Below are 26,717 nucleotides of genomic sequence, written 5' to 3'. Positions count from 1 at the left end.
CAGCTGTTGCAATTCCAAACTGTAATGTGCTCAGTGGTGCTCAATATTTCATGTCAAGGACCCCAAGAAATATATGTAATTGTCCGCCGACCACCATCTGAATATATGTTGTTCCAGGGACCCCCCCAGAAGCAAAGATTTGAGTTAAAAACGTTTGCTCTGAAAGAATATATATTCAAAGATTTTCACGACAAAAATAGCAGACCTACAAGCTCGTAGCGCGCTATGAGGTATAAGGTTACTTTTCAGGATTCCAATTCAAAAATAGCAAACAAATAATTGAGGATTTCAATTCAAATATAGCAAAAAATAGCCGATCTACAAGCTCGAGTGTGGATCTATAGTGGCCCTCTGGCCACATCTGAGTGTTGGTCAAATTTGCCCAACCCTGTCCTAATCGGTTATAACACAGTGAAAATAGGCCAAACATTCAGCTAAAATAGCCAATCTACATCTTCACTGTGAGCTTGTAGTCACGACATGTCATGACAGACATGTACATTTATGACCGCTGTTAAACTTAAACCACGTTGAGCCAGTGGAGCCTCAGAGAAAAAGACAAACACACATGACCTTCTCAAAGATCCAAAGGCCCAACTTTTAGCTCATAGAATGTGTAGAGCAGGGCTGGGCAACTGACGATGGAGAGGGCCACTATTATTTCCACATTCAGTCCAGAGGGCCACATTGCATATTTCTGTAATGACAAAAATAGCTGATCTACAAGCTCAAAACGCGTCTCAGTGCGACATGTTTTGAGCTTGTAGATCAGCTATTTTGAATTGATTTTGTCTGCGTCTGTGTTGTGTACGACACAACTCCACACTTTCTCTCTCCTCTCTGTCACCGTCTGTCAGGCACACTCCTCGACAACTATCTCAGGCCTGTCAATCATTATGTGTAACGAGTGGATCTGAGAAGTGTAGCCCTACTGCGTGTGTGTCTGTGCTTTTTTGTTGTTGCAAATGTTAATAAAATATTCAATCAGTGATTGTGTGTCACGCAAGGGAAGCCAGCCCCGTCCTGGCTTCCACTTTGTGCAAATCATGGATAAAGAAGAGAGCAAAATAGGAGCTGTTATGTGTGTGTGTGTGTGTGTGTGTGTGTGTGTGTGTGTGTGTGTGTGTGTCGCGCCTTGTTAATATTCCATTCAGCCAAGACAGGCACATGCATCTGCTAAAACTCTGATGATTGTGTAAAAAACAAATGATCCGTTGGGTTAATTCTAAATGCACGCACGCTGAGGAGACGAGAAGAGAAGAGACAAGTCTGCAGCTTGCAGGGAACCTCTCTCTCTCCGTCTCTCTCTTTGTCTCTCTCTTCTCTCTCACGCTTTAATCATAAAATGGTAATTGGTCAGTACGTCTGCTATATTATTTCATAAAGTCCACATTTATGTCTGTCTGCCTGGCTGGTTTCGGGTCTCTCAGAATGTCGGAAATAATCGGATCTCGGCCGGGCTCTGTGAATTTGAAAGAAATCTCGGAACAGGTCGTAATCGGACAAAATAGTCACGGATCCATTCGGGTTTGGTTGTCGGGACGGAATTGGTAAAATGTCACAGATTAATTTTGGATTTCGGGACCATTTTATTTTTGGACCCGTGAAGAGCTCTTCTCTGGGGTGAGTGTGGAAATATAGGGCCCTCTCTCCATTGTCAAAGTTACCCCCCCTGATCTACAGCATGGCAGGGCCGAGGGTGATGGAGGCAACAGCTCTGGGGTATATACGCCGTTGACTAAATAAAAGACCCCGTCCTTCGTCCTTTTGTAAGGGCAAAGGTTGAATAGCATACCTTCATTCATTTTCTTATGTTACCTTTGCTGACAAGTTATTATTTTCTCTCTCTCCCTCTCTGTCCAGGCGAGGTATTTGATTACTTGGTGGCCCACGGCAGGATGAAAGAGAAGGAAGCCCGTGCCAAATTCAGACAGGTGTGTTTCCTAAATAGTAAAATGATCGTGTGTGTGTGTGTGTTTGTGTGTGTGAGCGATTTATTTGTGCACGTGACTGAGAATTTTCAAACATAACGTGTACGGATGAGGTCCATGTCTGGCAGATTATGGCTGACATAAGAAACACTGTTGTTTTTGCCATCAAATTTTTGTTTTAGTTACCTGGAATGTTTTAGTGTTAGTCTAGTTTTAGTCGACTAAATACAAAATTTTAGTCTACAGTTGATTTAGTCGACTAAAATGTATTTTGGCGGGCCTTGATGCCGTCGTAATGGCTGATTTTACACTTGCTGACTAGCAGATCTACAAGCTCACAACACGGTTGTGATCTTGTAGATCGGCTATTTTCAGCATGCAACCAAGCATAAAATGACATGGCTCTTAGTTCTACTGGATCTCTTCTCCACTAGTGCCTTGATAACATTTTAGTCTAGTTCTTATTTGTTCACAAAATTGTCAATATATTTAGTCATCGATTTAGTCATCATGGCTTTGTTTTTATTTGGTTTTTATTCCGTTTTCCTCTGCGTAAAACGGTAGTCGACGGACATTTTCCGCCATACTTTTAGTTGAAGAAATCAATACTGGCAAACACACATTTGTAGTGAGTGAGTGCGTGTGGGAGTTGGCTTGTGGTGAGGATCATTTGTCTCACCCAGATGAAGTATTGTGATGGGGGTCATGGTGTACAGTACTGAATATACCTGGGTTGTGTTGACAGATTGGCTATTGTTGGAGGGTGATATTGACACCTGGCCAAAAAAACTGTTGCTTGTCCACACTCATTCTTTCTACTTCATCAATCCCCCCCCCCCCCCCCCCCCCCCTCTCTCTCTCTCTCTCTCTCTCTCTGTGCTCTGTCGGTCCCCATTCCCCAGATCGTGTCAGCTGTGCAGTATTGTCATCAGAAGTGCATAGTACACAGAGACCTCAAGGTACGAACACAAACATGCTATTTGGTTACAGATGTACTGCTCTCACACCATGTGCACTTTAGTACTGTTTTACACACAGGCATTCTCTCTCTCTCTCGCTTGCTCGCTCTCTCTCTCTCTCTCTCTCTCTCTCTCTCTCTCTCTCTCTCTCTCTCTCTCTCAGAATTAACTTTGTGTTATGTTATTGCGACCTTTAGGCTATTTTAGATTGATTTACTTTATCTACTATACAAGTGAAAAGGTGTACCCATACTCATTCTTCATGCTCTATCTCCGACCGAACCACACTTTCACCACACATCTCTATATGCAAAATAAATTCGCCACCCTCCCCGAACTGACATAGCCTATTTTTTAGCCGTTCAAGTTTCTTAGTTACTCTGCAAATATTACTTTTATGAAAATCACGATCGAGCCAGCAGATAAACGGGTGCCACAACACGCCGAGAAACAAGGAATTTAACCACGCTACTTGCATACACTGCAACTCGCTTACAATTCGCAAACCTGGCAACACTGCCTGCCTCTTACGTCACCAGCTCTGTTCCTCCTGGCCTCCGTAGTCCGTCGCGCTCACAATCTGTCGCAGCCATCTTGCTTTTCTTTTGGATGGGCGAGTGGACATTTAATGCTAATAAATTAATTATAGGTCCAGCAAGCAAATCATGATGGTCTGATTGTGCTCAATAGGTCACAATAACATTCCGAAATTAGGTGTTGTGTTTTGTATGGCATTTTCCCCAGTAGTAGTTGCATATCTATCTCAGCTTTTGCCTGATAGCACACATGCTAACGTCAGCAGCCATAGCAACATACAGTGTGCGCAGACATAACATGAGTTGTTTACAACACAAACACACGGCCTTTTAACCACGCAATACACACAACAGCTCGGGAGTTATTAAACCGAACGTGGACGCTGTTTCAGTGTTACATTTGCTGCGCATATCGGAATAATTGTAACGGCATGCATGATAAATGTAACAACGCTAAAAAACACCATTAAACATATCGTTTTCAGCTTAAAGCTATTACATTTCATTGAAGCAACTCCTTAGCATTGTTTTCATACCATGGATGTGATAAGATAATGTATCAAACATAAGGGAAATATTAAATAGCATCGGGTGTACCAGTTTGGCCATTTCTTTTTTTTCAATGGGGCAATACATTGATTAAACAAACGTTTGATTGATTGAGTTGTACAACGTTATACAACCCTAAACTAATTTTAGAATACACTACACAATACAATACAATTTTAGAACATATTTTGCACGTTCCATTTTTTTACTCAGAGATCCCTTTAGCTACACATGTCATATTTCCAGGCAACGGACCTACACATGTCAGCTACCATAAACCACTTCAAGTTATTAGGACGAAATAACTGACAGGAGTGACGGTGCTGTGCTGTGAGTAAACTAATAGGGGAGAGCCGCCAAGGATGTAACATTTTGCACGTTTCATTCTTTTACTCAGAGATCCGTTTAGCTACACATGTAATATTTTCAGGCAACGGACCTACACATGTCAGCTACCATAAACCACTTCAAGTTATTTTTTTGATAAAACAGGTCGGGAGTTATTCAACCGAACGTGGACGCTGTTTCAGTGTTACATTTGCTGCGCATATCGGATCAATTGTAACGGCATGCATGATAAATGTAACAACGCTAAAAAACACCATTAAACATATCGTTCTCAGCTTAAAGCAATTACATTTCATTGAAGCAACTCCTTAGCATTGTTTTCATACCATGGATGTGATAAGAAAATGTATCAAACATAAGGGAAATATTAAATAGTATCGGGTGTACCAGTACCAGTTTGGCCATTTCTTTTTTTTCAATGGGGCAATACATTGATTAAACAAACGTTTGATTGATTGAGTTGTACAACGTTATACAACCCTAAACTAATTTCAGAATACACTACACGATACAATACCATTTCAGAACATATAATATTGGCCAATATGTCAAATATGTAAATATTACATATAATGGCATTGAATGGAAGCGGACCATTTGTAACACATGTTACAAATGACCCGCTTTTGCAAGTTTTCTTTGCAGTTGCTTACAGACCAGAATGAACGTGAATTCCGTCTAAACACGATGCAAACTAATGAAGAACATAAGCATGAACACATCCATGTGGATTTTTATTCACCAACACCAAAGACAAAAATTGTACCACACATATACTCCAGGTGTAAAATTAGACGCATTTTGAAGGTAAACACTTCAAACTTCAAACTCCTGGCCACGTAGAGTACGTTGCTGTACACATACTGACGCGATGGCGTCATGGTGGCGTTGACCAATCAAGATATAACGTCCATGTTACAACCGTGAAGCGTTACAACCTTGGCGGCTCTCCCCTACATTTGTTACTAACATTAGGTTGTGGCGAAGTAGACACGTGGCCAGCAGATACTGTGTTTTGGACAAACAGGCTAGGTATTGGTGTTGATTTGGGTCAACTGGACAAACAGCGTGGTGTTGTTTTGTGTCTGTGTTTGTGTTGGAGCGCCTCAGTGTGGCCGTACAGGTCATGTGCAACCTCTTCCACAGAGAGATGGAGACACTAAATCTCAGCTGGACAAACATGTTTGCATGCATGCATCGCTGCCTTGCATGCTGTGTGCTACTGTTGAGTCTGTCACTTACTTTGACTGATTTATGGCATTGTCTTTCTGTTAAAATCCAACTATGTTAATTTAAGAACTCTGGGCATATAGGTCATTGTTTATTCACTGTGCACACGTGTAGCCTATTGTATGTCAGACTGTATGTCTGTCCCACAGTCACAATCCTTTAGTACTTAGGCTGTGGAAATATTCAGGACAAAACAATGGTACATTTCCAATAACCCATTCGTTACTACATGTGGAGTCAACTCCCGCCATTTATTTCTTCCCATAGTGCGTGGCAAAGTCGCTCTGGGATGAGTGCGCGCGTAGCGCGCACGAAATTCTAGTATATTACATTTTATTTTATGTAATCCTCCTGACGTGTGTGTGTGTGTGAGAGAGAGACCTAGGGGTTAATCACAGGGATAATGTATTGCTCCTACTCGAGGCTGGACATTACACATACTCACACTCACTCACACTCAAGCCCAACACACACTGTCTATGAATGGGTGCGCAGCGACGCGGCACAGAAAAACAGAACAGTGGCGTATCGGAGTGTCAGACGAGGCATGAACGCACGCCAGTGCGCGTCGGACGCCGCCGGTGTGGGATAGGTTCATTGAAAATGACGTGCAGCGTTCGCAGACGATGTGTGTTGGGCTTCACACTCACTCACTCACTCACTCACTCACACACTCACTCACACACTAACACACTCACTCTCTCACTCACTCACTCACACTCGAGCTAAATCATTTTGGAACTGTTGCTCTACACATTTAGTCCTCTACCTTCACTAACACACATTTTATGCGCCAGCATGTTCCTAATGTCCACGTATGCCCTTGTCCTTGACATTCTTCCACCAAAACAAGAATACACCCATATTTTTACGAGCATACACACACATACACATGTTAAGTGCGTACTTTACGTACATATGTGACGCTTCTAGGTCATGTTGTTTGGCAGCATTCTGTGGATTGCAGCCATCCCGACAATTAATCCTCTTAACTGCGCTAGCGGGCTGAACTGTGACCAAAAACAACAACAACATTAAAATGATTACTTTTATTAGTCTAAGTAATGCCGTCCTGGACGGAAGGTGTTATATCCCTTTAACATCCCTGGATTTGGTTATGATTTGGTATGGCCCAAAGCAGGATGACACATTTGGAGATGAAACATTACTTAATTTGCAGGGTCAAATGGGGGGCGGGAGGCACCATCAACACACAGTGTTGTAACACGTTTTTTAAAGAAGAAAGCAAAAGCAAGAACTCAGTTGAGTAATTCCATGTAATAGTGTAACGGGGTGCACGGTTCTGGAAGATATGTGTAAATCTCTTGAGATTTACGCTGAGGAAGGCCTCTGGGCCGAAACGTATTCACTGTTTGCTGCTGGGGGAAACAAAATAAAACAAGAATCCTATCAGATACAACGTGAGTGCTGGTATTCATATTCATATTCAGAGATGGGGGTGTGTCTTCCCCCCCCCCCCATCTCTCAATAAGCATGTGTGCTCTTTTTCAGCACTCTTTAACTCAAAATCACACCTAGGTGCTCTTCTACTGTGATCCTTGGAGCAACTCCACTATATTCCGGCAGCCGAGTGGGAATTTTGGTATACGTATAGTCTGTTTTATTGGCATAAAATATTGTCTGTACATACATACATACATACATATATACATACATACATACATACATTCATGAATCCACTTGCTTACCGGCTGTCAGCATTGAGCAAATTTCTTTATAGGGTTTTTATGCGACCCTACCATTAACACTCCGTTTGCCCGGGGTTATTTAACCCATTAAATCATAGCGCCCAATCGATTTATAGCAACGGAGCACTTTTACCGACGGACCGGAAGTTCTATACCACGGATGTGGCTGGAGCAGCTAAATGTAGCCAAGGCTACAGCGATGCCATCGGTTTTCATATCAATAAACCTTTGTTACTAGTTACTTTGTAGATTTTGATTATTCATTAATGCTAAATATACATTAACCGTCTTCAGCCCTATCTATCTACAGTATAGTCATTTGAAAATAGAAGATCTACAAGCTCACAGTGTGTCGCGATGTGACTCATTGCAAGCTTGTAGATCTGCTATTTTCAAAACATTCGTTTCGTATACATTTGAAACCTTGAAAGGGGACATTCTGCATTTAGTACATTTCGATGCCGATACTTTTGTACTTTTACTCGCGTACATTTTAAACTCCGGACTTTTTACTTGCAACAAAGTATATAGTAAGTATTGATACTTTTACTTAACTAAAACAATTGAGTACTTTTTTCCCCATCACTGAACATAGGTTAAAGGCATCCCTTTGGTGGGTTTTTAATGAAGTATTAGGACATCGCTCAAATCAACGCCTATCACTGAACATAGGTTAAAGGCATCCCTTTGGCGGGTTTTTAATGAAGTATTAGGACATCGCTCAAATCAACGCCTATCACTGAACATAGGTTACAGGCATCCCTTTGGTGGGTTTTTAATGAAGTATTAGGACATCGCTCAAAACAACGCCTATCACTGAACATAGGTTAAAGGCATCCCTTTGGCGGGTTTTTAATTAAGTATTGGGGCATCGCTCAAAACAAGGCCTAGGTTTGTTTTGTGGAATTGTCGTGGGGCATTTTTCCAAACCGGGAAGTGGTTAAAATGCCCCATCATGTCACGTGAAGTTAACCCATTTAGACCCGACGACAATTCTTAAATGTCTTCCAAATCCTGAGAGTTTTCGGAAATACCTCATGTTTCTATATCAGTGGTGCTCAAACGTATTCATGTCAAGGACCCCAAAAATCATAATGTAATTGGCCACCGACCCCCCCCCCCCCCCCATCTGAAAATGTTATTCCAGGAACCCCTCAGATGCAAAGAGTTGAGTTAAAAACGTTGGCTCTGAAAGAATATACATTCAAAGATTTTAGTTAAAAACGTTTGAGTTAAAAAATAGCAGACCTACAAGCTCGTATGAGCTTGTAGATCTGCTATTTTTCGATACTCGATACAGTATTAACAATGATTAAAACACCCAAAACGGGTTCCCGTTCAGACTGGGTTAAGTGGGTCATTTTCCTGTAATCCGTCTGCAGGAATTACAAAAGACTATGTAACGGCAGTCTGTGGTCATTGTTATGTTTTGCTATGTTATAGGTCACGATGTGAAGCGGGTCACAGGGCCGTGCGTAAGCGCTCCCAGACAGGACATACGAGCATGTTTCAATGATCCTCGCCGGTCCCACACGGACAATGAATTGGCATTCGTTTCCCCCCCGCATGTTAGCATATCGTCGCTGTCGAGCAGTAAACCTTGTATGTTCAAAAACTGTTTTGAACTTGTCGTTAAGCTTCTTAATTATATTTCATCGGTTTAAATATTTATACAACCCACAGACCCAACGTAACCCACATTCATAGAGCAACCTGACGTGCCTGTTATGGGGCATGTCAAAATGTGTCCTTTTGTAACATAGGGTCAAATTATTTATCGTATTTTATTGAAAGAAACATAAAGATGAAACATGGGGCTTCTGCCCTACAGCGATGATATTATGATCTAAAGTAAACTACTGTTGACTGCATCTACTGACAAACAAATAGTATTTCATAGCTAAGTGTTACTTTTTTTGAGAGGGGCCAAATATCCCCTAGTAGAATTTGAAAAGATAGACTTTGTGAGGCTATATTGCTGGTCCTAAAAGATAAATGGTTGTTTCTAGTCTAGAGTAAAAGTTTTCTTGGGTTAGGCTTACCGTTTGGGTAAAAGATTCGGGGTCGGAAGTTCGGAACCTGACACGTTGCGAGCCTGTAGGACCCGCTATTATCGACTTTACAATTATGGTTAAAAATGGCACAAATAAAAAGGCATTCTAAAATGCAGGTTTTCCTCAAGCATAGCAATTCGTTGTGTGTGTGTTTGTTTGCGTTTCCCAGGTCAGAGGCAGGAGGTGATGTCATAGTGTTCTATTTCTCTCACACACCGACACACACACACACACACACACACTCACTCACTACACATGAGCTACTGAAAAGGAGAGCGCACCCTGTTGCTAGGCAACCCCAGTCTTCTTGCTCCCTCGCTCCGATTAGAAGTGATGCTCACACACACACACACACACACACACACACACACACACACACACACTCTCACACTCACAACTATTATTTGACAAGCACGCACACAGGAGTAGAATGTGGTTGCCCAGTTTGTCTCCAGTCTGCCAACCTCTTAAACAAGTGTTATCTTCTCCCACCTGTTTTTCTGTTGTTTTCATATTTTTAGTTTTTTAGGGCTATATTGATTGCGCCCATAGGTCTCAGTATACTCTGAAAACCTGCAGAAACCTGTCAGGCAGTCCGTCACAGCCTCGTGACATGCTCCATATATGGCCGTCTCCATATATGAAGATCACAACACTGACCTCATCCAACCCTGGATAGCCATACATGGAGAAGACTGGATCATCACCTAGATCTGGAGCCGGCCAGCAACTGTACATCTGACCTCACGAACACCAGATTTATAGTTTAACTCCTGCTTCTTAACTGTGCCGTCGTATTAAGAAACTCTGTTGTTTCAGGCAAGGTCGCTTCTCGCCCTCAGGACGTCTTACTGGTTGAATATTGATTATTGTATTAGTGTGATTAACCCCCCATTTGTTTTCGTTCCCCCCCCGTCCTGTCCCGTGTCCAGGCGGAGAACCTGCTGCTAGACGCCGACATGAACATAAAGATTGCAGACTTTGGCTTCAGCAACGAGTTCACGCTGGGCAACAAGCTGGACACGTTCTGCGGCTCGCCGCCATACGCCGCCCCCGAACTCTTCCAGGGGAAGAAGTACGACGGGCCCGAGGTGGACGTCTGGAGCCTGGGGGTCATCCTCTACACGCTGGTCAGTGGCTCGCTGCCCTTCGACGGACAGAACCTCAAGGTGGGTTTTCATTTCAAGGACCCCCCCCCCCCCAGTTTGACATGCATTAAGCTACGGATGCCCATTTAACGGCATTTCTATCTCTGAGACCCCAATTTATATTGTAAAATAATTATGTTAATTTAACTCTGAGAGACTGCAAATGGAACCAAATGGACCTGTTAGGGTCCATTTGGTTCCATTTGTACACTCTCAGAGTTACAGTCCCATAAGGGTCCATTTGGTTCCCAACTTGCTGGAGACCCCCTGGAACCCCCTTTAAGAACCAAAAAAAAAGAACGTTTCCTGCGAAAGAAGCTATATTCAAAGATTTGCGCCACATTTTCACGATTTTTCAAATCTGTGAGCTTGTATGTATGCTATTTTTCAACAGTTAAAGTTTAAAATAATTGTTATTGTGGTTAAAAGCTAAGGCGACACAGATGCGTTCCAGGTCTTAATGGAGTAGGCCTAGTTCAGACCAGTGATTTCCATAAACCATTCAAGGCACCAACCAGCACATCAGGAGCTATTAGGGGTTCAGTGTCTTGCTTAAGGACACTTCGACAATAACTCTGGGTGGAGCCCGGGTTCTAACTGGCAACCTCGCGGTTACCATCCGACCATTCTACCCTTGAGCCAATTGCTGCACATATGTTATTAGAGCTCCAAGATAATGGGTAGTCTACGAACATCTTTATATTTGAGAGCTTTGTCAATGTAGTATATCAGCAGAATATACACAATGGCAATGGTCAAACTGCTGTAATTTTGGAAGGATGTTACTGTATGTGTTTGAAAGGGAACAAAGTTATTATTCTGTTTCTGGGGAAAAGGGTGCAATTTTCTCTGACGCACACCATTGCACACCAAATTACTTAAATTTTCATCATCCCGTTTAAACGACAATAAAGTCTTAAGAATGGGCATGGGCATTATTCCCTTCAAGTGACAGCTGAATGGATTACTCGGGTAGCGGTGAATGAAAGTATTAATAAGCAAGCACATAACCCCAGTGTTCCTATTCCGGCTATTCATGTCATAATATGCGACCATTCAGTGACGATGTCAGATCTGTTATTTTCTGCAAATAGACACGTGGTTAAAGCTGCTATAAGCAATATCTTTTCAGTATTTCTCAGCATTTGAATGAACTTTTTATTTGTATTTATCTTTTGTATTCAGACAGCCAGCAATGGGTAAAACGCTCCTAAAGCCTCTCTGTGACACATCTAGGGGCTGCAATCTGCATCCCAAAAAAAATCCTAGAAGCTTTGTCAATGGTCGATTTGCATGTCTACTTACTGTTTTTTTTTAGGGTTAGTTAGTTTTTATTTCGATCATCTTCCCCAGTATCCATAACATCACATATGTCAACATAAACATAGTTAACACTCCGATTACCTGGGGTTATTTAATCCATTAAATCATAGCGCCCAAGTGATTTTATAGCAACTTTTACCGACGTACCGGAAGTTATACCGGATATGGCTGGAGCAGCTAAATGAAGCCAAAACACTCTATGGGAGGCATGATTAAATCTAACGCGACTAGCAACTGGACAGCGGGGGGCTGTCTAACACAGGATCTTTTCTCAGAATTGGACAGGATGATTTAGATTGCGAGTTATTAACGTTTTAAGTTGACATCCCACTGTTGTGCAACAGGCACTCCTAGGCTGTAGAGCGATTTGATCGGTTTTCATATCAATAAACTTCGTCTTTTGGATAAAACTTTGTGATCGAAAAAGAATAAGCTGAAGCTAAAAGCTTATAGTTAACTTGAATAAATATACTTTACCACGTTACCCTGGATACCTTGAATCTTTTCAGCTCACGTGTATTTAGTGTAATTTATGAACGCCATCCCTCCATCTGTCTGTTCTCTGTTTTCCCTTCCCTCCCCTGAGTAATTATTTTCTTCATCTGGCAACTCCATCCCTCATTTAGTAATTATATTCCATCTGTCCTGACCTTATCTACTTACCTTTCCTCCACTCATCTTTGTATCTGTCCATCTTCTCGTGTGTGTGTGTGTGTGTGTGTGTGTGTGTGTGTGTGTGTGTGTGTGTGTGCAGGAGTTGAGAGAGCGCGTGTTGCGTGGTAAATACAGGATTCCCTTCTACATGTCCACCGACTGTGAGAACTTGCTCAAGAAATTCCTCATCCTCAACCCATCCAAGAGAGGCAGCTTGGAGGTACGCATTCGCGCACGAGAGTACGCACGCGTGTGCACACACACGTGCACACACTTCTAATTCTGAAATGACCTTTCACTTCATATTTGTTACTTTAGTTCATAATTCTCATTATATCATGGACCACTGTTTCCATGGTTACACAGTTTGGTACGATGTTATAAACTGGTGTACAACTGGGTTACGGCAGCCCAAAAGTGTGGTATAACACATTACGTCAGTGCTTTTCAAGCCTTTTCATATCGAGGCCCGTTATTTATTCTGCATTTGAGCCACAGACCACCATCTGATGAGATTTAGCCTCACAGACCCAAAAACGTAAGAATATGTCAACCTTTCCATGCCGTATTGAGGTTGGTACCATAAGAGAGAACTGGCAAACGTTGATCAAAATAACAATACAATAGATTTCTTGTAAATTAACTTAAGTAATGCAGATGTTTGCAATAATTTAACCCCTTAGAGTGTAACATTTTTACTCAAGAGTTCAAGAGGGTCCATTTGGTTACCAACTCTTAGCTGGGGGACCACCTGGAACCCCCTCCAGGACCACTGGTTGAGAACCATCATATTGACGTTATTGACGTAGTCTAATGATTGTTTTATGCACCGACTTTTATTTCTGACATTTTTGACTAAACAAAATTAAACACTTTACTGCCAGGCGTTATAACCATGTTGTATGGTTTAGAGACAGTCGCACTGAGGAAAAGACAGGAAGCAGAGCTGGAGGTAGCAGAGACTGAAACGTTGAGGTTCTCTCTGGGAGTAACAAGGATGGATAGGATCAGGAACGAGTACATCAGAGGGACAGCGCATGTCGGATGTTTTAGAGATAAAGCCAGAGAGGCCAGACTGAGATGGTTTGGACACGTACAGAGGAGGGATATATCGGTAGAAGAATGTTGAGGTTGGAACTGCCAGGCCAGGAGGCCTAGAGGAAGACCAAAGAGAAGATTTATGGATGTAGTGAAAGAGGACATGAAGTTAGTTGGTGTGAGAGAAGAGGAGGCAAAGGACAGGGTGAGATGGAGGCAGATGATTCGCTGTGGCGACCCCTGAAGGGGAAAAAAAGCCGAAAGAAAAAGAAGGCTGCCAGGCATAAAATGGGTTCTTACTTTGTGTTGGATGTAAACTTGCGGTATGTCTGCAATGTGATTGATGCACGGAACCGTCCATATCACTCCTCTGCACCCCTCCTTTCCTTCCCTCCTCTCCCCTTCCATTTCCTTTTGTATTCGTGTCTCCTCTCCTCTCCTCTCCTCTCCTCTCCTCTCCTCTCCTCTCCTCTCCTCTCCTCTCCTCTCCTCTCCTCTCCTCTCCTCTCCTCTCCTCTCCTCTCCTCCCCTCCATCTCTTTGGTCCCAGCAGCAGATAATGAGAGACAGGTGGATGAATGTAGGCCACGAGGAGGAGGAGCTAAAACCGTACATCGAACCCCAGCCAGACTACAAGGACCCCAAGAGGACAGGTACAGGTACACGCACGCCAGTATTGATTTCCTCAACTAATACTATGATGCTCGTTGACTACCTTTTTTCACTGGTGAAAACTAAATGGAAACTAAAATTAACGCTAAATATATTGTCAATTTCGTCAACAAATACAAACTAGACTGTTAGGAAGGAACTGTAAAATCAGTCATTACGACGGCATCAAGGCCCGCCAAAATACATTTTAGACGATTAAATCAACTGTAGATTTAGGTGACTAAAATCTTATATTTAGTCAACTAAAACTATGACTAAAGCTAAAATCAAAAATATGCTGTCAAAATCAACACTGCCACACACACAGGTGACTCCCGTAATATCCCCAGTAGCTGTGAAACGTTCCCAGCTAACACGCTTGTTTTTGATCACAAAGGCTTCTCTGTGTGGACCTCAGTCGCTGGTATTTATTGATTGATTGAATACTTTATTAACAGGCTTTGGTCTAAGCTCCTAGGGCATAGGCTTGTAGCCATTGTGGTCCTCTGTATAATATCGGTATCGGCAGATATGACCCTGAAAATAAATATCGGATATCGGTCATAATTTCATAACCGTGCACCCCCAATTATGGGCCAACATTTTGGCCCATTCTTGGTTTACATGGGTTGGCATGCTCTACCCCATTCCCTCGGTTGCCTTATCTTTTTGGAAACTCCGAAATCGTGTCTTGTTTTGGGACGTCCACAGAGTAATTCAAATTGTTTTTAATTGTTGGTTTTAATTGTTTACCAGTGTAAACATTTTACATATACGGTACACGTTTAGTGTCCATCGCGTTATACAAACACACACACACACACACACACACACACACACACACACACACACGGTTGTGGTTCTTGTCACAGTGTTATTAGGTTTACTAAAAAAATCTGCAAACACATGAGGTGTCTGGCTTTCAACCTCCTCAAATTTTCAATTCTCACCCTATTTGGGCTCCCTTTCTCTGGCTTCCGGCTGCTGCCCTTATTTCCCAGTTCAAAACTCTGGTGATCAGTGTGTGGTCACAGGAAGTCTGTTCGTCCCCCGTCCCTAAAACACTGTGACCATCACTCCACGGGGGTGACTCCTCTCTCTCTGGGCTCCTCTCTCTTAACCCATTCTGAACGGGGACCCCTTTTGGTGTTTTAACATTATCTTACACCTTAGCAATTGAAACATTTTCATTTTTGAAAAAGCGTGAAAATGTGGCACAAATCTTTAACTCTTTAACTCAAATGGCCCCTGAAACAACATATTTTCAGATGGGGGTCCGCGGCCAAATACAGATAATTCTGGGGGTCCTTGACGTGAAAAAGGTTGACCACCACTGACATAGAAACATGGGATTTTCAGAAAACTGTCATGATTTAGAAGACATTTTTTCGAATCATCCTCGGGTCAAAATGGGTTAAGCTGTGGAATGACTTCCCACTTCATTCACTCACAACTGCAGACTGGCTCACCATTTTCCAGCGCAGTCTGTCAACTCTTCTCACTCACCACAGCACAGTGGCTCACAAAGTGGTTTCCCTGGGGACGCCCATGGATTCTTGAGGGGGTTCCCGGGCGTCCCCAGCTAAATCATTTGATACAGTCGTATACATCGGCTGTATCTACAAGCTCACAACACGGCAGCTTCGTGACATGTTTTGAGCTCGTACTGTAGGCCCGCTGTTGTCAAAAATCTTGCAACAAATGTAAAAAATGTGGACTATTATTTTAAGTCTTACATGTCTTAGTATAGACATCCCTTGCAAAAAATTACTTTCAGACGAGGGTCCGTGGCCAAATTCATGTTATTTTCGGGGTGAAAATGACGTGAAAAGGTTTGAGATCCACTGCCCTAGAACTTGTTGCCTATTTTTGATAGTTATGCTATGAAATGCCGATGTATGTTGGTAAGTTGTATCTACTGTATGTTTAGATACAAATATTGTTTGCTTGACCACAAATGCTAAGAATGTTCTTTACATAGCATGATGTTTAGACGGATGCTAGGCTTGGTGTTTACCTGGTATACTAGTTACGTTTAAAGCACTACTCTGGATAAGAGGGTTTTGCTAAAATCCATACATTTTAATGTGTAAATTGTATCACACATTGCATACTAACTATCGTATAGTTTCACATTCTGGTACGGTCAACAATTATTTGAAATGTGCTTCATCGAATGATAATTCATTTGGAAATAATCTGTCAGCCTGTATGCGCTAAATGTCTTTCCAGATCACATTTACCAGGTAATCATCAGTAATCGGCAGACAGGTACAACTTGAACCAAGTGTTGAAGTTTTTTTTTTTAAAGTTTACTTTAAGATGGGTAAATGAAGATCATACCATGTTTCGTTAATCCTCTACTGTTATAATTAACACAGGAAGGAAGACACCAGATGCAGCAGACAGAAAAACAGGTAAAGGAGAAGGGTGCAGGAAGGGCAAGCTGATTTAAACCTCTTAAAAGAAAAGGACAAACTCAGATTCAGATGCGGAATCCCGGGGGTCAAGCAATGAAGATTTGATTCTGAAGTGCCGCTGCCTGCGGATCCGCCGTATAGTAACTGGATGTTGGGGTGTGTGTGTTCTGCACAGAAATCATGCTACAGATGGGCTTCTCTCAGGAGGAGATCCAGGACTCTCTGGTCAACCAGAAGTACAATGACGTGATGGCCACGTACCTGCTGCTGGACTATAGGAACTCGGAGGTGCGCACGCGCACACACACACACACACACACACACACACACACACACACACACACACACTGCATACAATGTCCAGGTACAGTGCAGTGCTTTTCAAGAAACCACAGCTATAGAGCGTCGCAGTCCCACCCCCTTTCATGACAACGAGAGACCCGGAACATAATTCCCTGTTCATTTTCCTCATAGACTTTTCAAAAAGTATTTATTCAAAGACATTTACGTCGCGGACAAAGCCAACTCCAGTTGTGACAAATCATGACAATAAACACAATGTTTTGGGCCGATGAACGGGGAATTATTTTCCGGGTCTCTCATCGTCATGGAAGGGGGCGGGACTGCAACACTCTATTATCCTTATGCGAAGCAGTATGACAAAGTAATAATAAATGACTGATAATAGCTTTAAGATTATATATTTTTAATATACATATATATTTTTTATTGCCTCCGATAGGGACGCGAGAGTTAAGTTAATGGACTGTCAGAGCTGCTGTCGGTACACGATGGTGTGGTATAAATGGACAAGCCACAGTAACTTCCTGAAACACTGAAATGCTCCACCAGCATCGGTGTCATATCAGCATATCGTTGAAGTTTAAGGAACTGTAACGTCACACCATTCTGCACCATTTTCATGCTTGCTCTGTCCGACAGGATCACATTACATCTCTCTCTCTCCCTCTCTTTCTGTGTGTGTGTGTCTGTAATAACGTATCTATCCATCTTATCGATCTTCATTACGTGCACCCATTCTCATCCCCCTTTTCATTCTTTGCGACAGTTGGAAGAAGGCACGATCAAGCCCCGCCCAGGAAGTGATGTAAGCAACATAAATGCCCCCTCCCCGCCTCACAAGGTACAGCGAGCACACAAACTTCACATTCTCCTCCCCTTCTGTATCACGCCCCACATGGCGCGCACACAGCTCCTTGTCCTCTCCTTGAAACGCGAGGCACGTAACCCTGCCGGTCATGGACGTGACATTCAAGGAGTCTCCACGGCAGCGCTGCTGGACAGTTGAGAAATGACAAATAATAACGTGAGCTCTAGAGGAGACCCGACTCCGTGAACGCAGGAAAGAAAAAGAAAAAATAAGAGCAAGGGCAGGGTAAAAAAAACTGTGTTTATTGCCATTATTTGTCAGCAGCCGAGCAGGCCTTTGTCCGAGGCTTACAGGTCTTTAAATAAATACTTTGTGAAACGTCTATAGGAAAAAAGAGTTATCTTCCGGGCTGCATCTCTTTCCAAAAATCTATAAGCTCGAAACATGCGTTGTGAGTTTGTAGATTGGCTGTTTGCGCTGAATATTAGCCCTAGAATGGCTATAGGAGGGGTTCATGTGGATAAGAAGACCTGAATCTAGCTCCGCTTTGTTTGTAAGTGTCACATCGGAGTGTCAACTGTTTGTTTTCTAGTAGTCTCGGCCAGGTAAACATGGACTCGCATCCTCTCATTTACCCCTCATGTTTATTTCACGGCTTGAAATTTGAGCTCATTTTCCATTCAGTGCAGTGTTAAAGTCCTTCCCTTAACCTTGCTGAAGTCATCATGTAGTCACTCAGCACATCACGTTGATATCCATTTGATATCCAATATCCATATATAATATACAGTATATACTGTGTGTGTGTGTGTGTGTGTGTGTATATACACACACGAACACACACACACACACACACACACACACACACACAGTATATACTGTGTGTATATCTACACACTGCGTAGATATACATTGCATTACATGAACGCTCGCCTCACACGGTGCAGCAAGCACACCGCCGACATCACCAGCTGCTGCCTCTCCAAGATCTTTATTATTATCACTCTGAGCACACACATACACGTGCACATGCGCACACACTAAGCACTGTGTCTCCGTGCACTCTCTCTCTCTCTCCAGGTACAGCGCAGTGTGTCGTCCAACAAACCTCGGCGGGCCACCGATCAGGGTGAGACTGGTGTGTGTCAGAATGGGAAGAGATTAACGTTTACACGATATTCATTTTTTACATGATATAATTTTTTTGAGAAGGAGCTGTATGTGTGTGTGTATATATGTATATATATATATATATATATATATATATATATATATATTACAGTTAACCACGTAAGCCCTATTTGATTACTTGGTAGTACTACCTAATGGGGAAAGATGGGTGATTAACCCATCTTAATGGCAATAGATTTGACACTGTTTGCTTTTGTTGTCTCCTTCCCCCCCTCCCTCCCTCTCTCTCTCTCCCCCTCTCTCTCTCTCTCTCTCTCTCTCTCTAGGCTCCTCCTACTCTAAGAGGAGTGGCCAGGTGGACAACCGTACGGCAGCAGAGGATTCTGGGAGGAAAGGCTCGTCGAGCAGCTCCACCACCAAGGTGCCTGCCAGCCCGCTGGCGCCGGATCGCAAGAAGAGCACCACACCCTCCACCGTGAGACTGCACGCACACGCACGCACGCACACACACACACGCACACACACACACACACACACGCATGCACACACACGCGCACACACACAACACACACACACACAGACATTCCCTAGGGCGTTCTCCCACGCACAGATAATGATAACAAATGCCGATGCTCTTATGCAGTTAAAAAATAAATAAACTCGACTTCCTTGATCAGTGATATTTTAAGCATAATTGAGCACAGGACATACACGTCAACGTGCTTGCACTCTCTCACACACACACACACACACCCACACACACACACACAGATGAATCGATACATTAGCTGTCACACACTTCCATTCACCTATAATCACAGATCTATCCCCCGTCTCTCACACACACACACACACACACACACAGATTAATCGATACATTAGCTGTCACACACTTCCATTCACCTATAATCACAGATCTATCCCCCCTCCCCCGTCTCTCTCACACACACACACACACACACACACACACATTGATATCTACAAATCCCCTCTCTCCCTGCACACACGTGCAAGGTATTGACCTTGCACACACACCCCTACAATGAAGTCAATGTCGATTCAGTCAGAATGAAACGACATGAATCACATGATTGCCATAAGAAAAACAAACAAGCGCATATTAGGCTTATTGAACTCACACAAACGCGCACACACACACACACACACACTATCAATACACAAGGATGATAAATGGACACACATGTGCGATGACGTAAAACCATGCACATGGACATGGCCGCAGACAACACCCCAGCAGGATGCTTTGTTTAGGAAATGAAGCCGCTTTGTTGACGGACTCACGTGGATATGAAAGGGAGATACAGTGGCAGACATTGTGGCAGTAGATGGGCAGGAAAACATTGACGTGCTAAAGCATTCCTCGTCTCATCATTGACTTCACTATCAATGGCTACATTTTTGTAGGTTTTCTGAGCTCAATTGCGCCCAAACAAACTTTTAACATTCAGTAGATTTTCTGTGGTCTGGGGTTTTCTGACTCAAACAAGTGCTCTGATTTTCCTGTTGAGTGTGAGGTAAGACTCTCCAAATCCCATATATGACAGGGATTTGCCAGCAGATGTCACTGCTGAGGCCTGTTTTCATTGCAGCTCAAAAGGATTCAGAACACACAGAAAACCACACACACTGCTGAAAATCAACTGAATGTTCAAAGTTCAGGTCTTTTGGGTGTAATTGAGGTCATAAAACCAAAAAGAAAAACGAAAAATAAAAATAAATAAAAAAGGGGAAAGATTCATACTAGAAAGAATGGCTGCTCTACAAGGCCGCAAAGTGACATGTCGTGTGAGCGTGTGCGTCGGGTTGCACAGTTTATGCGTAACCTACTCCTCTCACTCACTCACACACGACGTCCATTGTCTTTCTCTGCCTCCAGAACAGCATCCTGTCTACTGGTACAGGTCGCAGTAGGAACTCTCCCTTGGCTGAGAGAGCCACGTTGGGCCAGGGAATCCAGAACGGCAAGGACAGGTACGCACGCGCGCTCACACACACACACACACGCAACTCCTTGCCACGTTATTGAACGGACGGTACCTGGCATCCCTATTTTGGCCATGTCATTGTAGGCGAAACAATTTAAAATATTTTCCGAAATTGCCGATCTCCAAGCTCAAAACGCATCGGTTAATTTGAAAGTGTCAAAATGGACTCGTTTGCTCCTTTTCTGTGAGATTAAATGAACAACACTCAAAAGGATTTTACAGTGCGGTTTGTGAATGAAGTGCTGCCTCAGCCGAGCACCAGTGACTGACTGACTAACTGGCTGCCTGGATGGCAGCGCTTGGCTCAGAGCTCCCCAGCCAGCCCTCTGCCAGCTGGCCCCGAGCGAGCCCACAGCTGTCCCCGTCTCCCCCCAGGGCGGGGCCACCCCTCCTGGCCTGGGGACCACAGCCACTCCTGTGGGATTTAGAGCCAGACCTCCAAGTAGATTACAGGTCACCCTTGCATGGGTTGATGGACATTATGCAAGTCTGACCCAGAGCAGGACACTGCGAGCACACACGCTCGCAGTGGCTCTCGAGCGGCACACTCGCAGGCAGGCAAACGGACAGGAAGGAAGCGAGGGTAGCAAACAATCCTAATTGACACAGGCTGACACATTGAATCCTGCTCACTCATACACTACTTCTCTTCTGTCCGTTCCCTGCTCCCTTGTCCTCCAAAAAAAACATTCCCTCCTCTCTGAGCCGCCTGTCACGGCTCTGGCAAATGTTAGCGTGACTCGACTAAAGGACTTACTCCATCCAAACACCTCCAGGCTACGTCCCCCAAACTCCAGTAAAGCCTAAACGTCGTTAATTTTCGAATGAAAATGTATTTAAGTATCTTTTTAACACGACAGAAAATAAGTATTTTCTCTTGTGTTAACGGTTAGCCACTTAAAACCTATACACTTCGTTTGGTCCCCTCTTTTTTCAAGCGAATGTTTGCTGGAGTTGGTATGCTAGGGTTAACTGAGTAAGCCCAGCTGTACATCACAGCCATGATCCTATTAAACAAACCTTTGCATTTAATAACGCATAAATCACTCGGTAAGCGTATGATGCAATACAATGCTGTGTGTTTTATAATTTAGGTCACCGGACGTCGTCATAACTGCACAATTCAGTGAAAATCACTTTCCCTGCCGTTGGCGGAGATCTCTGTCAAGTCTAATCCAACGCTTCGTCGCCGATGATGGAGATCTCGGTCATGTGGTCTTTGGTTTATGATAGATCGTGCTCTTGGCCAACGTATCAATGGTTCTAAGCAGAATTTCACCTGCCGTCTCAAAAGAAACAAAAGTCACGCTATAAGATACATTTATCTCTTGATTATTTTCCCAGATTGCGTTTTTGCTCAAAACAAGCTTTATTCAATGGCCCCTAACTAAAGAACCGATTATTGTTCCAAAATGTATTTTCTGGCCGAAAGAAAATCACGATCGTCACTCAACACTGCGTTTGACATCTGGGCACCTAGGCTGCGCGTCACAGGTTCGAGTCCTTTGCTACGTGTCGCTCCCCATCTCTCTCTCCCCCCATTTCCTCTGTCTACTTTACACTATGAAATAAAGGCCAAAAAAGCCCCCCAAAAGAAATCATCTAGCCTAGCGTTACACCGGAGGTGGCTTTGACTCCCCCCCCCCCCCCCCCCCCCCCCCCCACACACACACCACCTGATGCTTCAACCTGCCATCAGCTTCGTGCATCCTCTTCATAAGCATTAACCAATGATGCTTGAGTGTCTCTTGATAGTCATGTAGTGTATGCTTCATTGTCATGTACTGCTTACTTACTAGTTCTATGTGTCAGATCTCAAATGACCACGTCGTTCCCTGTGTGGGCCCATTCCATTCTGTTTGTGGTGCGAGTTGGGCGATGATATTGTCCCGATATATAGCACTTGGCTACTACAAATTATCCCCTGAAAGAACTAAGAGGGGAGTTCTCTGAATTGTTTTCACGCAGGCATACATTTCTCAGGTGCATTTTAACATGAAAAGTTAAAACGGAACCACCTCTTGTCTGTCTTTTGCCACAGAGGATGCAGTGGTCATTTGAGACATTGTGCGGTTTTACTGTGGGTTCTTTAAAGCCTCTGTTTCTCAATGTGTGGTCCAGACATGGACACTCATGGATCTGTAACTCTTGAGAGTGTACAAATGGAACAGGGCGGCCATTTTGGTTACATTATTTCTCAGAGTTACAGAACCTAGAACCAACGTTGAGAACATTGGTTTTAAGCTAAGCTACTGTAGGCTTTGCTAACTTAGCGGTTGTCATCTGCTTTTTTTTTAATCATTTGTTTTTTTAATTGGTGGTCATCATTAAAAACTATGACGTTTTGGGCTTGTGTACTTGACCCCCACCCCCCCCTCTCCAACCTCTTTCATTCTCTTTGATCTTTTCTTTCTCTTTTTAAATGTATGTTTTGATGTTGCTTCTCCTACTCGCCTCCTCGTGAAAGCTTAACTTGGTGTGTGTGTGTACGCGCGAGCTCGTGTTTGTGTGTGTGTGTGTGTGTACTTTGCTGTTCGTTCCCGTCTCCTCCCCCCTTCTCTCTCTTTGCTTTTGACGCCATAAAAAAAGTTCACCTCATCTCTCTAAGGGGATTAGGAAGACTTGTGATGGAATATTATGATATTAACTCTTACTGACGCTATATGCACCCCCAGACTTGCCTCCTAATAGGCTTACACACACACACGCACACGCACACACATTACACATACATTACAACACGCTCAAACATTACACCCTATACCAGCACATGTGTGTGTGTGCGTGCACACACACACACACACACACACACACACACACACACACACACACACACACACACACACACAGTGTTGTCCAGTCCTTACTGGTCAATGACTGCTGTTATTTTTCCATCACTAGCCATGCTAATCCCTGCCAGAACGTACGTGCTCGCTCACTCGCGCACACAAATGTGTGTGTGTGTGTGTGTGTGTGTGTGTGTGTGTGTTGACTCTCCATGAGCTATGTGTGGCCTTTCTGTGTAATCAGCAGTCTGTTTGTTTGACCTCTGCCAATGCTCCTCTCTCTCTCTCTCTCTATCTCTCTCTCTCTCTCTCTCTCCTTCTCTGTCTGTGCCTTTCCTTCTGGTACCACTCTCCCCTGTCTCTCACAGTGTTTAGTATGCAGCTTGTGTGTGTGTGTGTGTGTGTGTGTGTGTATACGTGGGTGCATGCACGCGTGTGGTCAAAGGCATGTTACTGCTGTCTGTAATGTTCGGAGCCTGTACAACTCTCTGAATAACCACAACTCTTGGAAAAAAAAGATATATATACACCATATATAATATATGCTGTATGCAAACAGTCTTGATTCTTGCTGTGTGATCTGAGCCCACTGCGCATCCAGGATGCTCCTCACATCCTGTTTTCATACAGAAAACGTGCTGCGTGTCGCAGGCTTTCCCCCACAGACCGGGGTTAGAAATGCACTAGCTGCCAAGTTCAGTTCATATACTGTATGTCCCCCTGACAGCTTACTGTATGTCCCCCTGACAGCTTACTGTATGTCCCCCTGACAGCTTGGAACGCCTCCGGACTATAACGGAGTCTTGACATGTCATTGTCTAATGTCTATTCACATCTTCAACCGCATGTTGTACAGAAATGTAGACCATTCTACTGTAAGGGGCTTTCTTGTTAAGACTTTTGCATATTGCATGCGAGTACAAGTACACACAACACAAATTCAACATGTATGATTGTCATCATAGTCTGGCCCGGTGTTACATTAATTTCAATTAAGGTAATTCAGCATCAAACATGGCTTTTCATTGCAAAGTTATGGCAAATCCAGTTAGTTTTACTCTCCTGGGGGTTAAGTAGGGAGACAAATTATCCCAGCTGTAATGTGTCAGGGCTAGGCCTCAATCTTAACACTTCATTTTTACACTTCATCACATGGTATTTTGAGAGGCTCTGTGCATGATAGCCGGAACTTGACATGGCCTATTTCTGGCTGGGCTATCTGTTTTCATTATGCAATTTTTATTTGGACATTTCCCTTTCCAACTGCCGTCTAGTTCTAAGCATATCTATTTGAACCGTGGGCTAAAGATAGTATTTGTTTGTCGCTGTTGGCTCATCCACAGTGTAATGTACACATTAGAAGGTGACCAGAAGGCAAAATAACAGACTGTTGGCAGTTTGATTATGGGTCTTTATTGGCCTCCATTTTGAACCATGCCGAGTCCACGCTTGCTGCCAAAACGCAAACTTTCTTGCTCGCTGTCCCACTAGTAGGGCTTTTGACTGTCTGTCTGTCTACAGAGCTTTGTATTTGTCCTAATTCATCACTCCTCCTTCAACTTCTCCTGTCCACTTCAACCGTCTTGTACTTTTCTCTCTCTCGCTCTCTCTCTCTCTCTCTCTCTCTCTCTCTCTCTCTCTCTCTGTCTCTCTCTCTCTCCCCCCCCTCCCATCCCCTATTATGTGTGTATTGAGTTGTGCTGCTTCTAACCGTGCTCCACCTCATCCTCCCTGCCTACCGGCACATCACCCCCGCCCTGTGTGTGTGTGTGTGTGTGTGTGTGTGTGTGTGTGTGTGTGTGTGTGGTCTTTATAATGATCTTGTGTCTTCACATGAATCTGTCTTGTCTGCATGTGTACCTGTCGTTTGATGTCGTTCATGTCATTACGTCACGTTGTGCTTGCATATTTGTCTGCATGTTTCTGTATATGTCTGTGATATTCTGTATTTGTGTGTGTGTGTGTGTGTGTGTGTGTGTGTGTGTGTGTGTGTGTCACGTATTTGGGCATGCGCGTGTGTGTGTGTGTGTGTGTGTGTGTGCATATATTTGTCTGTGTGTGTGTATCGGTGATATTGTTGTATCCCACGTGTCCATGTTTGTGCATGTTTGTCTGTATTTCTGTGCATGGGTTTGTGTATGCACACGTGTGTGTGTGTGTGTGTGTGTGTGTGTGCGTGTGTGTCCTGGGCGGGGCATACCTCCTCCACTCCCTACACCCTCCCTCCCCCCCAGCCTAAACACTCCGGGCTCTCGTGCCTCCACCGCCTCGGCTGCTGCCGTGCTCTCCTCCTCCTCCTCATCCTCGCGTCCCCGTCACCACAAGTCTCTGTCCACCTCCAACCATCCATGCCCTCCCTCCTCTGACCTGCACACACCGCGGCCCAGGCAAGTCTCCTCCTCCACCTCCCCCCACACACACACACACCTGCACGCACGCACGCACACACTCAACAAGAGACCGCCGCAGACATGAGCCATCATACCTGCGCACAGGTAATGGGTATACATCGCACACACACAGACGAGCACACCCGCACACACACACACACACACACACAGATGTTTGATTCAAAAGATAGGCGTGCTCTTACGCAGAAAACAACACATACACTTAAACACAAATGCTAAGAGTGGACACAAATACAGTACAATGTTCAGACACAGTCGCTTGCATACGGTACGGTTCCTGGCAACACATCATCATGCCCACTCACTCACTCACTCACTCACTCTGCTGCACACAGCACTGGGCTCCATCTCTCCAGAGCTGGATGTCAACAAAGAGATGGTGCGTGAGAGAGAGAGAGAGAGAGAGAGAGCAACACAGAAAGACAGTCCAGAGAGAAAGACGTGATGGAAAGGAAGGCACTGATTGGCCATGGGAGCTTTCCTCCAATTACAGATTGATTTAAAGTGAAACAAAGTGGAGCTGCTCAGTGTACTCTGACTTAAAAGCTCACTAACTCCCTCAAAATACATTAATTTAAGCTTTATGTTTATTGCTTTCAAACAGTAAGACCGATAAACTAAACCATTTTCAAAACGACAGTCTGTATTTAAAAAGCCATGCTAACCTAAAGTCTTCTAAGCCTCATAACATATTGTATGAGGGTATTTGCAGCATTGCCATGG

At 43.7% G+C, this 26,717-nt stretch overlaps 1 protein-coding gene across 12 annotated transcripts in view; it reads left to right on the top strand.

Annotated features, from left to right (window-relative positions):
- The window catches only part of mark2b (MAP/microtubule affinity-regulating kinase 2b), an 81,271-nt gene that overhangs the window by 33,222 nt on the left and 21,332 nt on the right, over positions 1 to 26,717 (top strand). For 4 of the 12 annotated variants that reach the window (XM_080791936.1, XM_080791941.1, XM_080791942.1 and 1 more), the window contains exons 6-18: positions 1,864 to 1,934; positions 2,834 to 2,890; positions 10,249 to 10,485; positions 12,542 to 12,661; positions 14,032 to 14,137; positions 16,362 to 16,400; positions 16,511 to 16,546; positions 16,725 to 16,837; positions 17,619 to 17,693; positions 18,741 to 18,798; positions 19,118 to 19,266; positions 20,689 to 20,783; positions 25,818 to 25,970. In XM_080791936.1, coding sequence (XP_080648062.1) covers positions 1,864 to 1,934; positions 2,834 to 2,890; positions 10,249 to 10,485; positions 12,542 to 12,661; positions 14,032 to 14,137; positions 16,362 to 16,400; positions 16,511 to 16,546; positions 16,725 to 16,837; positions 17,619 to 17,693; positions 18,741 to 18,798; positions 19,118 to 19,266; positions 20,689 to 20,783; positions 25,818 to 25,970 — 1,309 coding nt within the window. The remainder of the gene's footprint in view (positions 1 to 1,863; positions 1,935 to 2,833; positions 2,891 to 10,248; positions 10,486 to 12,541; positions 12,662 to 14,031; positions 14,138 to 16,361; positions 16,401 to 16,510; positions 16,547 to 16,724; positions 16,838 to 17,618; positions 17,694 to 18,740; positions 18,799 to 19,117; positions 19,267 to 20,688; positions 20,784 to 25,817; positions 25,971 to 26,717) is intronic. The other 8 variants (XM_080791939.1, XM_080791945.1, XM_080791943.1 and 5 more) reach the window with 8 other exon arrangements.

The sequence above is a fragment of the Protomyctophum bolini genome (assembly GCF_963924005.1).
Source record: "Protomyctophum bolini genome assembly, chromosome: 20".
Taxonomy (NCBI): Eukaryota; Metazoa; Chordata; class Actinopteri; order Myctophiformes; family Myctophidae; genus Protomyctophum; species Protomyctophum bolini.
Note: the sequence above shows the minus strand (reverse complement) of the source record. Positions and strands in the feature narration are given on the sequence as shown.